The following is a 14,288-nucleotide window of genomic DNA, read 5'->3' as shown; positions in this document are numbered from 1 at the left end:
CCGCTACCCCCATTCTGTCTTTGGGTGGGCTCTGAGTAGCTGATGGACTCTGGAGAGATGGAGGCTGTTCTTTATGACTGGCAGAAGGATGAAAGGAGGCTTGAAACTGGTGTGGGGCAACTGTTGCCATCTGTCTGGTGGGACGTCACCAGGGATGGTCTCGCCCATTCACTCCTTCACGCACCGCTGGGCTCGGGCCTTTTGTTTGGTTGGCTAGGGGTGGGGTTGCTGTAGTGCAGTGGAGAGAGGCGGCGGGTGAGAGAAGCAGCTTCTTTGTGTCTGGACCAAACTTTCAGTGATTCACTAGGGTGATTTGCATGAGGAAGCTGCCTAAGCCCCTAAACACCCAAGTGATTGACAGCCTCCAGCCCTCTCTCCTGGTCATACCCCTCCCCCTTCCCCTTCGGCCAAACAGCTCCCCAGGGTTAGAGGGAGTGGCCCCAGCTCCTCTGCAGGGACGGGGAGCAGGGAAAGCTGCTCTGTCCCTCTCTGTCCCCATCCCTTTCCCAGTTGGAGGTGGGTCTGGTGTCTTCCTCCCTCCCCACCCCCAACAGTCCCTCACAGCGTTTTTCTTTTTGTTTGGTTTCTGCGTACTAGGCTGGCGGGCAGAGGGGCCGAAGCGGGAGGAAAGGCCCATTAACCACCCAGCAGCTGAGCAGGAAAAAAAAGGAGCTGAATTGAGATGTCGGGGTTGGCAGCCCTCCAGCCCAGCTCCTGGTCTTTGAATAACACCCCAGGCCAGGAGCTGGGATCAGTGTGTGGGAGGCTTTGGGGCATTTAATTATTTAAAGAGCTCACTAAAAGGAGCTAAGACCCTGGGGAAGGGGGAGGATAGGCAGATGGTGTGCCCAAGTTGCTAGGAACCTGGGTGCAGGGTGGGTGAGGGTGGGGGTGGGGGAGGTAGGGAGGACTGAGCTAGGGGTCAGGGTTCAGGGAATAAGAGAATGGGGGAGGGGAAGTGAAACAGAGATTGCCCTCTAGACCCAAGCACGCCCTGTGGATAGTCTTTGCTTACACCAGCTGTGAGCAGGCTCTCAGCTTCTCCTTTCTGTACTCCTGCCCACCACTCCCCAACTTTGAAATTCGTATCTGCCCTAAGAGGGAACCATTTTGGAAACACACAACAAAACTGTGAAGTTTAGGGGATTACCCCTTCTCTTCTGGCACTTAGGGATGTTCCAGATTGGTTCAATGGTGACCTGAACTGGGCAGACGGATAGGAGGATTTTCTCTTCCTCCCTCCCTCCCTTCCTCTTTCTTTCTTTTCTTTCTTTTCTTTTTCTTTCTTTCTTTCTTTCTTTCTACTTGTGGTAAAACTTCTTCAACATAAAATTCACCATTTTATCTAGTTTCATTTTATAAGATGAGACCATACACTGAGTCTGTGGAAATACTGAGAAAGCAAATAATTGGAGGCCCTGCTCTTGGGGGCACAGGCTGCTTCAAAAGGCAGTCTGTGCCCCCAAGAGCACAGGGGCCCTAGGTCCCTAGGTAGAAACATACTAGTCAGATTCAATTTGACTTCAGCTCTGCCATGTACTAGCTCTGCGACCACAGGTAAGTTATTTAATTGTTCAATGCCTCAATTTTCTCATCTTTAAAATGAGGATAAAAAATTGCTCCCACTCAGTATTCTTGAGGGGATTAATATAGGTGAAGCACTTAGAAGAGTGTCTGGCTCTTTGTAAGGACACAATAAATGTTATTAAATATTATTGTCATTACCATTACCAGATCAGGAGGCATTTATATAGGCTACACAATGGAAACTGAGAGAAACAGGGAATTTGGGAATTGGGTACAAGGCCAAAGGGGAATTTGGTAAGGGTGTAGATTTGCCTCCATCCTCTCTCCCATTTGTAATGAGCTACGGTTGGAAATGTGGTCTTTGCTGTTCCAAAAATAGTGGTCCTGTTCGGGTAGCCCCCCTTTCCCACCTGCATCCCTCTTTCACCTTCACCAGGGCGAGCGAACAGCTCCAGGACCTGGGGCTCTGAAACCCTCTGGTCCAGACCTTGCTTTGTGGCAGTTGAGGCATTATTGTTAGCCCTATTTTACTGATGGGATAATCAATTCAAAGGGGTTAAGGACTTGAGATTTGATTCTTCTGCTTCTTGGGTATTTCCCTACTCTAGCCCCGCCCAGGCCACAAGGTCATGTGGAATGAACTGGTCACTTGGTCACTGTGGGGCACGCAGTGCAATACAGCATCTCAGCCTGTCTTCACTTCTCAGTCTGGCCGGCCTCAAACGTGTGAGGTGGGCTTGTTTTCTGCACCTTCCAGCGAGGCAGTTCTCCCGTCCTCAACACGCCTGGGGGGCAACGGCGACGGCTTTCAGTCGGGGACAGCCGAGGATGATCCCGCGCGGGCCGCCCGGACTCAGACGTGCACCGCAAGGGTGGTGCTGCGGGGAGGCTAGGGGCGTGAGGGCAGGCAGGTGTTTGGCTCCCTCCCTCCCGGATGTGGGCAGAGGGAGGAGCCCCCGGCCAATCATCCACGTCCCTCAGTCCCTACGGAGAAGCTGTCTGGGACCTTGAAACGCGACCAAACGCGCTAGCTAGTTGGTTTTCCTAGTTTGGCAACTGGGTGGTGCCGCAGCCTCCGCCCCCTCTGGGAAGCCCCCACCTTGGTAACAAGCTGCTGATTGGCTGGCCGTGGGGCACAGCGGACCAGTCAAAGCTCTCCTTGATGTCGCGGTTTGGCAGAGAGGAGTTAAAAGTGTGTGTGGGGGGGGGGTGGTTGGGGGAGGCGGGACACTACGCGTTTTCGGAGTGGAGGTGCTGCGCGGGTAGGTGGCGGAGAATCGGGCCTTTCACCAGGAAAGGGCAGGCGGGGGAGGGGCCGAGAAGTGGCGGCCTCTGTGCCGGGACCCCCTCCCTCCCGCCACCTGCTGCTAGAGCGTCTCGGGTCCCTAAAGCTTAGGTCTTTCCTCCATTTCTCAGGCCTTCCTCACAGCCTGACCGACTGCAGGGCTGGTGCAGCCTTTCTTGAGCAATTTTGGAGGTTCTGGGTTTCTGAAACCTCCTCGGTCCTCTCTCCAAAGTCCCTCTGTATTTGGGCGTTTATTTTCCCACGTTTATTACTCGGGCCCTCTTCGTTTTCTTTTTGTACATCTGTGTGTGCTCACGCCCTCCTAGGGCCGTGTTACCAGTCACCCATCCTCTAAAACCAACTTAATCATCCGCTTTATTACACTGTACCTATTGGCACCAACCTCCTAGACTCAGTACAGTATAGATTTCTGAGGACATACATTGTAAGCTTTGTAAGAGAAAGCATTTTGAATAAGTTTGTTCCCCCACCTCAATGCACACAAACATGCACACATACATATTCAAAGAACCTAGCACAGTAGCATCAAGATTAAGACTCTAGAGACCGTGACAGGGTACAGTTCCAGCTCTGCCACTGCTACTGGCTGAGTGACCTTGAGCAGATACTTCACCTCTCTGAACCTCAGTTTTTACCAATGAAAAATGCTAATGATAATAGCACCTACCTCCTAGCATTATTATGACAGAATGCCTGACACATAATGCCTAATAAATGATATTATTTTAGATATTAATAAAGAAGGAATGAGTATTACTTCCCCACAGTTAATCTCAGCCCCCCATTCTTGGTTTAGGTGCTAGGGATAACAACTAGATTCTAGGGACATTTAAAATTACTATCAGTAAAACAATTTAGGACTCAGAATAAAACTTAGCACAGTCTCACAGCCCCCAGCCTTCACATGGGTCCTGTTTTAGCTCATAGATTTTACAAAGGGAGAGATCTGTTGGCAAGATAGGATTCGTTTTTCCTCAAGGACTTTTCTTAACAAGGTTTTTTTTTTTTTTGGCCGCATTCAGCATGAGGGATTTCCCCAACTGGGAATCGTACCTGTGCCCCTGCAGTGGAAGCTCAGAGTCAAGGACTTTTCTTAACAAGGTTTTTTTTTTTTTTGGCCGCATTCAGCATGAGGGATTTCCCCAACTGGGAATCGTACCTGTGCCCCTGCAGTGGAAGCTCAGAGTCAAGGACTTTTCTTCAAATTCCTCCCTCTCAAAAATTTTAGAACAGCAGCATCTGAGGATTTACAGTAATCCCATTTTAATAGGATTTAACAGTCTCCTTTTTTTTTCACGGACTCATGGAGTGCCTTACTTGATCTCTCCATATACTTACATTAACACCAAGGTGTGACTGTTAAGTTTTTCCCAAAACTCTCCACTGAAGTCCTTTCTTGTTGCTCAGACACTCATCTTTTCTGCAGTCTCTGCCTCTCCCCCGAATGCTACACACTGGTCCGTAGATTTTCCTCAGTGAACACGGAGGCTGGCAGTTCAGTGCTCCCAGACCCCTAGTGGTCATCCTGCCATGTTCTATCACCTGCCGTACCCTGTTGATGTCAGAAGTGACCTTTGTTGATGTTTTGCATTATTAAGAACAAAAGCAATGATGTGTCTGGGGCACCTCAGTGGTGCCAGATGCCGGGGACAGGGAGGATGCAAGGGGCACCCAGCACTGGGGTGTATTTCAGTGGGAAGCCAGCAGACCTGGGTTTCAGTGTTGAGTATATGCCATTAGGGACAAGTCAATAAAAAGTGTTAGGTCTCAATTACCCTATCTGTAAAGTGGGTGAATCAGACCTGGCTCCTTACTTTATAGATATTTTGGGAAGATAACTGGGGTCATACTGTTGAAAGCACTTCATATTTTTTGGAAATTAAAAGGGGTGTGTTTGTGTGGGTGTGGGTGTGTGCAACAGGCTATTAAATCCATTTTATGCTACTATTTCCATTTGGCTCCCAGAAATATGATCCAACAGTTGTTATTAAAAACGTATGAACCCAGCTTTGTGCTAACTGTTGTGAGGTATATGGAGGGATCATATGACACGCTCTCTACCTTTAAAGAATTTACAGTCTAACCAGGTTGCTCAACTAACACATGAAATGATGTGTCGTATTGACTGTGGGTCCCCCACATATCCTCTTCTGTCTTATAAGTAACGGATGATCTGGTGGTGTGACAATGGAGCCAATAGGTGGACGTGCCTTACTGCAGCTAGCACAGCTGCTTGCCTCTTACCTCTCTCTTTCTGTCCTTGGTGGGGTGTGGGGTCTTACAAACCATCCTCACTGCTGCCTTCGCCAATGCTCGTGAGTCATGGCCTGATGCCGTGTGACCTGAGGTTGGGGAGATGCTCACCTTTGATGCTGCCCTTCACTTACTGTTCATGTAGTTACCTGTTGCTGATGCTTTCTCATCTGCACCTGCCCACTGCCACTGCTTACAAACGCCATCACAGCCATTGTAGCTACAGCAGCTCCTGTGGGGTGGGCTTTGGGTGGGACACTGAGGATACTGTTATTCCCAGCCCCCTGTACCCGGCAAGAGAGACCACCTCCCTACCCCTTCTAATCTCTGTATTTGCTCCCGTGGGCAGGTAGACTAGAAAAGATGCAAGTTGCTCACACCTCCCCACAGCACAGAGGGCTGTGTCCCATTTGGGGCTCCCCCCAGCCTTCTTGGTGGAGGAAGCTAGTCTGGGTTGGGGTTGAGGACCAGTTCTGTTGCTGATTCCAGCTCCAGGTTCTCTGTGCTGGGCCAGCAGATTTAGCTCCTTTCCTTTTTGGAGACTGTCAACAAAGGCTCAGCCTAGCTTCTAAGAAGGAATAGATCAGTGTAATTGCTATCATCTTTGAAAAAAAAAGGATGGGCATGCAAATTAAAATAAATATCAATACCAAGTCTCATCCATCAGACTGTCCAAATTACTAAAGTCTGAAGCAGTATTTGGCGTCATGGGGTTGTGGGGAAATGGAGGCTCAGGTACAACTGGTGTGAGTGCACATTCGTACAACCCCTTTGGAGAGCAGTTTGACAGAATCTAGTAGAGGTAAATTGTTCATATTTCACGACTTAGCACTTCCCTCCTGGGCATATATACCAGTAGTTTTTAACTGGTGGTGGTTTTGACCCCCCAGGGAACATTTGGCAACTTTGGAAATATTTTTGAGTTGGACTGGGGAGGGGACAGATGCTAATGGCATCTCATGAATAGAGGCCAGGGATGCTGCTAAACATCCTACAGGCAGTCCACTCTGTCCCCCCACCCCTTGCCCCACAAAGAATTATCCAGAGCCAAAGGCCAGTAGCGCACTGTTAAGAAATCCTGATGTAAACGCTAGAGAGACTCTCAAATGCAATCTCAAAGAGACAGATAAAAGGATGTTCACTGCATCATTTGTTTCTAATATGACAGTATTGAAAATAATCTAAATGTCCCTCAAAAGGAGAATCGAGAAATAAATTTAGGTGTTTTCACACAATGGTTAGAATGAATGAACTGCAACTACAAGGATCAATATGGATAAATCTTGAACACACAATGTTCACTGAAAGAAGCAGAGTAATACAGAAAGTGCTACTCTGTAAAGTTTAAAGACACAAACAACTCTCTACTTCCCCTGTGGGTGTAATGCAAGTTAGTTACTTTTGTCTCCACCAAATTCCACAGCAAGTACCTGGAGACCTTTACATTCATTCTTTCATACACTAAATGCACCAACTATTGACATTATCTGGCTCAGGATTTTGCATACAGAAAAAATTTGTTGAATGATTGAGCTGTGCTCATAGAGAGACAAGACCATGATTTGCCTTCTCTTCTTGCCTTTCCTCTAATAGGATCTGCCTTTCTGCCTGTCTTTTCATGGCTTAATTTAGGGAGGGTCCCAGAACTTGGATGAGAAAACACTGAATCTTCATTTTTCACACTGCTAACTGAAATTTAGCATTCCCTTCAGTTATGAAGGTAACAAGTCACCGCAATATTAGCAGCCTGAAGCTTTGTCACCAACTGAAATTACAGATATCTTCATATCACATTACAGTTACTGAAAATACATACATTCGTGCTCATTAGCACTTCGAAATGACTGTAGTTATTTAGACTTGTTGCTGGATCTCATTATTTATGACATCAAACATTTATATATATATATATGATCTAAAATATTTATACATTTTGATAACTGTACTTCATTGGTTTCCTTTGGAATCCAATGGATTTTATTTTATACCTTCAAAAACATTTCGAGAAGAGGTCCATAGGCTTTGGCAGGCTGCCAAAGGGGTCCACAAATGTCAAGACTCCCTGGTTACACCACTTCTGATGCTATGATTATTGGTTAAGTGTCCATTGGAGCTCGGTACTGATCAGAGCCGAATGGGAGAAAGTGGGCATGGATTGCCACCTTTAAAAGTTTTAGAAAAGGCTCTGATGGTGCGAAGTGAGATCTGCCCGCTAGTTGCTGGAAGACAGAACTGTGAGATTGAGCCAGAGCTTTGGAATGTTGGTAAAGTTTTTTGGTACTTGTGTCTGAAATAAGAGAATAAAGGCAGTAGATGGTTTTACCCCTGCCTACAGCTCCAGCCTCGTTGCTCCTTGCCACTGTGCCCCCAGCCATTTTTGCTGTCTTTCAGTGTCCAGGAAGCTTCCTCCTGCATTAGGAGGTCTATACATGCTGTTATCTCTGCTGGACTCTCCTCCCGTCTCTTCATCTAGGTAAGTACACTCTCCCTCCATATCTGATTATCTGCCCCTGTTCCTCCAGACTAGGTCAGGCTCCTTGATAATCCTCACGTAGACCCATCCTCATCTCCTTCACAGCCCTTTCTCAGTTCGTAACTATGTGGTCCTTGGGGTGACTCTTTAGTTCACTGCTTGTCACTGCACCAGATTATAAATCCCCCAATGGCAAGGAAGGCTTGCTTTTATTGTCTGCAGTATCCCCAGTGCCTGACCAGGGGCTTGTGGTAAATATTTATTGATGAAGAGTGAATTTTAATTGGAAAATTCATAAAGGGACTGTGAATGCTAGCAGAATGGATTTAGGTCCACAAAAAATAAAGTCGGATGGCCTCCCCCAACTTGTGAGACCCCATCTACCACCGAGCATCCCCCACACTCCTGGCAGTTCTGCATACACCAGGACCACAGAGATCTTCAGGCTAGCACAGTAGAAACAGTAGAGCAAAACTGGCAGGCTGGGGAGAGAGATGGCCTGGGGTCAGATCCTGGCCTCGATGCTTTCTTCCTGGGTGACCTCAGCCTCTTTGTGCCTCAGTCTCTCCATCTATATAAAATAGTGAAAATAATAGTACCAATGGCATAGAATGTTTAGGAATGCTAATGAAGCCACATAAATAAAACACCTAACACATAAGTACTGATCAAATGGTAGCTTAAAGGAAAAGAGACAACTTTTATCCATCAGAGCCTGATGGATAATCCACCCCTGCTACCCTCTTGAGAAGCACTGGATTTAGAAACAGAATTTCACAGAATATATTAGTGAATATCTTCAGTAAATAATATATTCAGCTCAGTAAATATCAGTTGTGGTTATTTCTCTATTAGAAAATAGTGAATTGTCCTAAAAGCACAAGCCTAGCTCTTAAAGGCTTTCAAGAAACATGCATTGAGGGCTTCCCTGGTGGCGCAGTGGTTGAGAGTCTGCCTGCTAATGCAGGGGACACGGGTTCGAGCCCTGGTCTGGAAGGATCCCACATGCCGCGGAGCAACTGGGCCCGTGAGCCACAAGTACTGAGCCTGTGCGTCTGGAGCCTGTGCTCCGCGACAAGAGAGGCCGCCATAGTGAGAGGCCCGCGCACCGCGATGAAGAGTGGCCCCCGCTTGCCGCAACTAGAGAAAGCCCTCGCACAGAAACGAAGACCCAACACAGCAAAAATTAATTAATTAACTCCTACCCCCAACATCTTCTTTAAAAAAAGAAAAAAGAAATGTGCATTGAGAAGTTGAATGAAAGAGCAGATGGGCTACTTGAAGGCTTATTTTCCTCTTCCAGGCCCAACTTGGCTTTGCAGTACTTGACTGCCCTCAGTTCTACATAGTTGCCACTAGAGGGCAGGCGCGGTTAAGACAACAATACTCTGGACCCACCAGCGCCATAATTACTGGGTAAACAAGGGAGGACGGTTGAAGGAGAAAAATGATAGAATGATTGAAAAAACAAATTTTTTTTCTTTATCCCTTGGGGACCAAATGGAAGGAAATATGGAGCTAGTGAGATTGAAGTTAGACTTAAAGAAGAACTTCCAGAGCACAGAGTTTGCTAACTAGAGATTTTATACAGGTGACTTTTTACAAACCTCTTAGCTATATCTACCCAAGCAGAATAGATGAGAAAGTGGGCTCCTCCAGTCTGAGGCTTATGTGACCCCCCCCCCCTTAAAGTTACCCTTCTGTGTCTGCCTTAATTGACTCCATTCTTGCGGATGCAATTGTAAAAGAACTTTATTGGTTGGGTTAGCCACCACTCATGCTTTTCCTGTGATAAGGATCCTTTACAGAGGCATGAAGGTGCTCACATGCAGATACTTTCTGAAGAGCCCTGGGGCAGCGGCAGCCTTGCCCCTCACCTCAGAGCTCCTTTGCTGAAATGAGCTGGTTTGGCTTTTGTGGATTTCAAGGTCTGGAGCCAAGAAGCAGTCCAAGTATCCCCCCCTTCCCTTTTCAGGAAAACGGCTTCAAAGCATACACTGTATCAGGGACACAGTGGCATCTGGGCAAGGAGCAGATTAGGGCTAGCTGTCCTCAAGCAGTCCCTGGCCATGGCTGCCTGGATGGCTCCATCCCAATGGTACCCCAGAGAGCAGGAGGGTTAGGTCCCCAGACGACACTCCTTTCAGAAATGGGAAGAATTAATTGCTCTCCACCCAAGCTATAAAGTAACAGCCATCTTCAGTAATGAGAGTGTAGCTCAGAGATGTGAAAGCAGAGGGTTTTGTGCTCAGTACAGGCAAGATTTGGCTGCCTGGCCTGGGCTTCACTGACCCAATGAGCATCTCCAGCCAGAGCTGGTACTATTAACTGTGGCCTTAGGAGAAAACAATTAATACCACAGCTTCCTCCTTTGGCAAATCCTGGGCTGGTTGGAGTCTGTCTCTCCCATCAGGATATAGACCTTTCTGCTTGCATAAGAGGAGAGGACAAATTACCTCTCTCATGCTTTGAGAACCGCATGGACTCTGCCTTTGAAGATAAAGACCCAAGTAGGGAGCTGCTGGGAATGCAGAGTGCTGGCTGAGAATGGAACTACTGCAGCTGCTTCCTCAATTCAGCCAATTCGAGGTGTGTCTGCCTCCATTATGGATGCTGATGATAAGCAGAATCTGGCCTTTCCTCTTTTTTTTTTTTTTCAGTCAAGCCCAAACTAGTCTCCAGCTGAGTCCATGGCCTTTCCTCTTTTGAAGTCTGATCCACCTTCAAAGAATTGCTTAGCTGCTAAAATATAGCCCTATACATTTAGCTAAGCCTGAGGTTGGTTTTCTCCTCCCACATCAAGCCAAGAACATGGTCATCATACTGGTGACCTCTGGTGTAGAGGTGACTCTTGGCGTCCTTCCAACCTCAGACGCGAGTGTGAGTTCTCTGCACAGGCACTGGGCAGATGAGCATATGCCTTGGGGTCTCCTGCCTCTGCCCAAGGCAGAGAAGACGTGTCTGTGGGGCAACGTTGAGTGGATGAGGTGGACTTAAGAGGAGGCAGTTGGCCAAAGAGGTATATACTGAGAAGCAGCGAGTGGGAGCCCAGAGTAACTGCACAACTCGCCCAGCACATGGCAGAGCTGTCAAGCGCTGCTCACAGACAGAATCAGTGATTGCTTAAAGAGTAAGGTTATGTACTATTGCTCAAGCAAATTTTAGGGTTCACGGCACCAGATCATTGTGAAGAACGGGTAATAAGATTTCTGGGGTTGGGACTTCAGGGACAGAAGTCCCTGAAGAAGTCTGCCACCACTTCCGTCCTGGAAAGGAGAGTTTCATGTCCCTCAGAAGAAGGCCGCCTGTCCCCTGATTCCACCTGAACTTGCCTACAGGGTAGAAAACTGTAGAGGGAGCCCATGGACTTCTGTCACATGGTCTGTCCCAGACCTTCCAGCAAAAGCCAAACCAAACCATCAAGCCAAATGCAGAGGGGCACGGGGGCTCTGGCCCTGCGCCCAGTGCGTGGGCCACTCAGATCTCGATGAGGCTGGCGACGCGCAGGCAGAGGGGTGCGTCGGGCGGCATGGCGCTGCGCTTGATCTCGTTCCCGTCCAGGCGCAGCACCTGCAGCTTGGAGAAATTCACGACGTCCACCACGGTGCAGAAGCTGCTGATGGAGAACTCTGTGGGAACAAGAGGGGTGGGGGTGGGTCGGAGAAGCCCAGATCAGGGACCTGGGTCCGCAGTGAGGCCAGACAGCCTCTGTGAAGCTTCTAATGTGAGAGGTGGAACTCGGCTGGGTGGGGCAGGCACTTTCCAGGATCGGAGTCATACTTGCACCAATTAGTGGGCAGAACCAGAGACAGAGTGGGGTCTCTGCCTGCATAGCTCCACCTCATACCCACCCCTCTCTGTAGACCCTGGAATGTCCTGGAATGTCCTTCCAGCCAGGCCTTGATCTTTTCCCATCTTTAGGCAGCAGGTGGCAGCAGAAGGCAGTCAAAGACGAACCCGAGCAGCTTTGATTGCTTTTGGAGAGGAGGGTGTTTCCGAATTGTTTTAAGAAGGAAGACTGGGGAAATGCAGGGACTTAAATCTGGAATATTTCCTAACACTTTGCAGATAGAGCAAGTGGCAGAAAATTAAAGAGAGAAAATCTAGACTGAGAGACAAGTGTCTCTGAGTGCAGAGCTTTGAGGGCGTTGTCCGTGTACATTCTGAGTAAAGCCAAAGGAGTGAGCAAGGCCCTGAGGTCTAAGGAGATGGAAACTGATAGATGAACAGGGCTGCTATGGAGCTCAAAATTCCAATAAATAATTCCCTTGCATCCCACATTTAATATGGTACGGTTTACCCTCCTTTTTTTGTAATCTCAAAAGAAGTACCCTTTTTTGAAGACTTTCCCTCCAAACCATGCAGTCCTAATTGATACAGTAGTTCTGTTCGATTTAAATACAAATCCTTCTGCTACCATTCACCTTGTTCTCCCTCTGGTTGTCCTCTTGGACAGATCAGCCACCTCTGTCTCTAGCCTGCTGGGTCAGGAACTTGAAGGATAAAAACCAAGAACTCAGCTAAAACTCCAGCAAGGACAGCCAGAGTCACCACTGAGAAGCTGCTGAAGCCCCTAGAGGCGGCCTTCAACACGGTGTGTGAGAGCGTCAGGAAGGTGGCTCATGTCAAAGGGGCTTTGGGTGAGGTTACCTGTCGGGTCTCCGTAGGCTGTAACACTTAGGCAGACCCAGAGCTGGGCTTGCTTTTGCCTCAACCAGAGGCATTCCTCTGCTTGCCACAGTGGTCAGGAGCTGTGTGTCAGCCTGGAGCTGGGCAGGAGGAATGGGAGGAAGGCTTTCCTGACTCTCTTCCTAGAGGTGACCTTCGAGGGCATTGTGGATGGAGAGATTATGGGTATGAACGTGAAGGTTGCAAGGAAGACAGTATGGAGAGCTTAGATAGATGAAGAAATTGTTTTTCAAATTAGCGCTAGCAATTGTTTTCAGTCTCTGTCAAGACTGACAGAGAGGAGATGGGCTGAGGCTGCAGCCAGTTAACTTGTACTGCAAATGTAAGATAGAAAACCCAGCCCCAAAGAATAATGAGAACAGGAAATACCCTTCTTTGGAGAGCACTCGGTGCGGCGTGGGGGTGGAGACCTGGAATGCTTTTGGATGTTTCCTTTCTGGTCCCAGGGAATGGATCAAGTGGCCTCCAGGTGGACAGGTCGGGGGCAGAGCCAAGGCCAGGGGCCAGGTCTATGGTGTCTGTGTGGAACAGGTGGAGTGAGTTGGGCTGGGGAGAAGTAAAGTGGCCCAGCTTAAATATCACCTCCAACCCTGTCGGCAGACTGCACTTAGAGGTTCCACCATAGATTCTCTACACCATCCTGGGGCCTTCAGACTGCCTGCTAAAGTCCTGGGTCCCAACTGTTGAGCACTTAGGGGCTGCTCAACACACAGCATGTATAGATTCTATCCACAGGCTGAGCACCGTGAGCCCCCCTGTTTATCTTCCCTAAGCTCATGAATAGGACAGGGGCTTCTGCTTGGAGACTCTGGAGGACACTTTCCATCCCGGATTAAATTCTGACAAAAGTCTTTCCAAATTCTTCCTGGTATACCCGCCCTGCCCCCTGGATCTCAGAGCTACTGAATAACATTCTGAGCTGTGTTTCCTGCTCTTGCCAGGCTGGAAAAACTGAGGGAGATGCTAATGGAAGAAGGAAGGGGGAGGGAGAGGGCCGGGCCTAATTCCACTGCACACCCTTCAGCTCCTGTCCTTTTAGCTCCCCTCTCAGAGGGTTGCTTCAATATCCCACCTTCACCACCCACCCCTGCTCTGGGTCCCTGACCAGCTGTGCAGGGAGACCTCCTTCACATTTGCCCAGGCGAGGGCCTGAGCTTGGAGAACGGTCTTTCCTGCTGTTGGTCTGAATCAGAGAGATACTCCTTCCATTCTCAGCTAGAGAAGCCTGGCTTTCAGTCCTTTGATGTTGATGGTAGAGGCTATGCTACAAGATCTGGGTGACCTAAAGAGATTGCCTTTCCTTCTCTGTGTCTCAGTTTCCCCATCTTTGCGATGAAAAAAATAAAACAGAACAAAACTGTACCTGGCAATTTCAAAGTGGCAATAGAAGAAAAGCTTATAATATGGTTACTATGTATCGCTTTTTCAATTATGTGCCAGGCGAACCAAGCGCTTTACATGTATTAATCCACTAATTAAGGAAAATAAGGAGTCGGTGTTATTTTGCCAAAAGAAGACTAAAAGGGAGATAACCAGACAAAGGGGCTTTGGCTTAAATTGCACAAGAAGGGATTTGGGGTAGGCACTGGACATTTTTAGGTTTGACTTAAGGGAGAAATTTCTTGCAAGACCTTGAGACACTCGACTGAAGTGATTTTATCTGTGGCAGAGCTTTTGGAAGGGGTGAACCACCTTGTACTTGAGCGGCAGATGTGGTTCTGCAAGAAGACAGGGTGACAAGATACTGCAAAGGAGACTTTCCCACCCCAAGTTTCACTGATTGTACCGTTAGGCAATAACGAATGGCTTCTCTCCCATGACAGCTGCCCTTCGCTGTCACATTTTCAAGTCAAACTCTGCTAAAGCACTGTATACAGTATGACGTTTCTGTTGTGACGATCCTCCTGCGTTTAGAATGGGTGGCAGGTGAGTAGTGGTGACTCCTGGGTGGGGTGATGAACAGCTACAAGCAAATGTCAAACCCTTTGCAGCATGCAACATCTTAGAGGCCAGAGAACCCTGCCTTGGGAATAGGAAGCA

General features: G+C 48.2%; 1 protein-coding gene and 1 long non-coding RNA gene across 3 annotated transcripts in view; one reads left to right on the top strand and one right to left on the bottom strand.

Moving 5' to 3' along the window:
* Positions 1 to 2,752: 2,752 nt before the first annotated feature.
* Positions 2,753 to 14,288, top strand: part of LOC112403477 (uncharacterized) — an 89,168-nt gene continuing 77,632 nt past the window's right edge. The window contains exons 1-2 of the long non-coding RNA XR_003003910.1: positions 2,753 to 2,789; positions 7,478 to 7,559. This is a non-coding gene — a long non-coding RNA (uncharacterized LOC112403477). The remainder of the gene's footprint in view (positions 2,790 to 7,477; positions 7,560 to 14,288) is intronic.
* Positions 9,294 to 14,288, bottom strand: part of FMOD (fibromodulin) — a 10,412-nt gene continuing 5,417 nt past the window's right edge. For both annotated transcript variants that reach the window (XM_024750940.1, XM_024750939.1), the window contains one exon: positions 9,294 to 11,188. In XM_024750940.1, coding sequence (XP_024606708.1) covers positions 11,037 to 11,188 — 152 coding nt within the window. In that variant the 3' untranslated portion in view covers positions 9,294 to 11,036. The remainder of the gene's footprint in view (positions 11,189 to 14,288) is intronic.

The sequence above is a fragment of the Neophocaena asiaeorientalis genome, unplaced genomic scaffold, assembly GCF_003031525.2.
Source record: "Neophocaena asiaeorientalis asiaeorientalis breed wild unplaced genomic scaffold, Neophocaena_asiaeorientalis_V1.1 scaffold67, whole genome shotgun sequence".
Classification (NCBI taxonomy): domain Eukaryota; kingdom Metazoa; phylum Chordata; class Mammalia; order Artiodactyla; family Phocoenidae; genus Neophocaena; species Neophocaena asiaeorientalis.
Note: the sequence above shows the minus strand (reverse complement) of the source record. Positions and strands in the feature narration are given on the sequence as shown.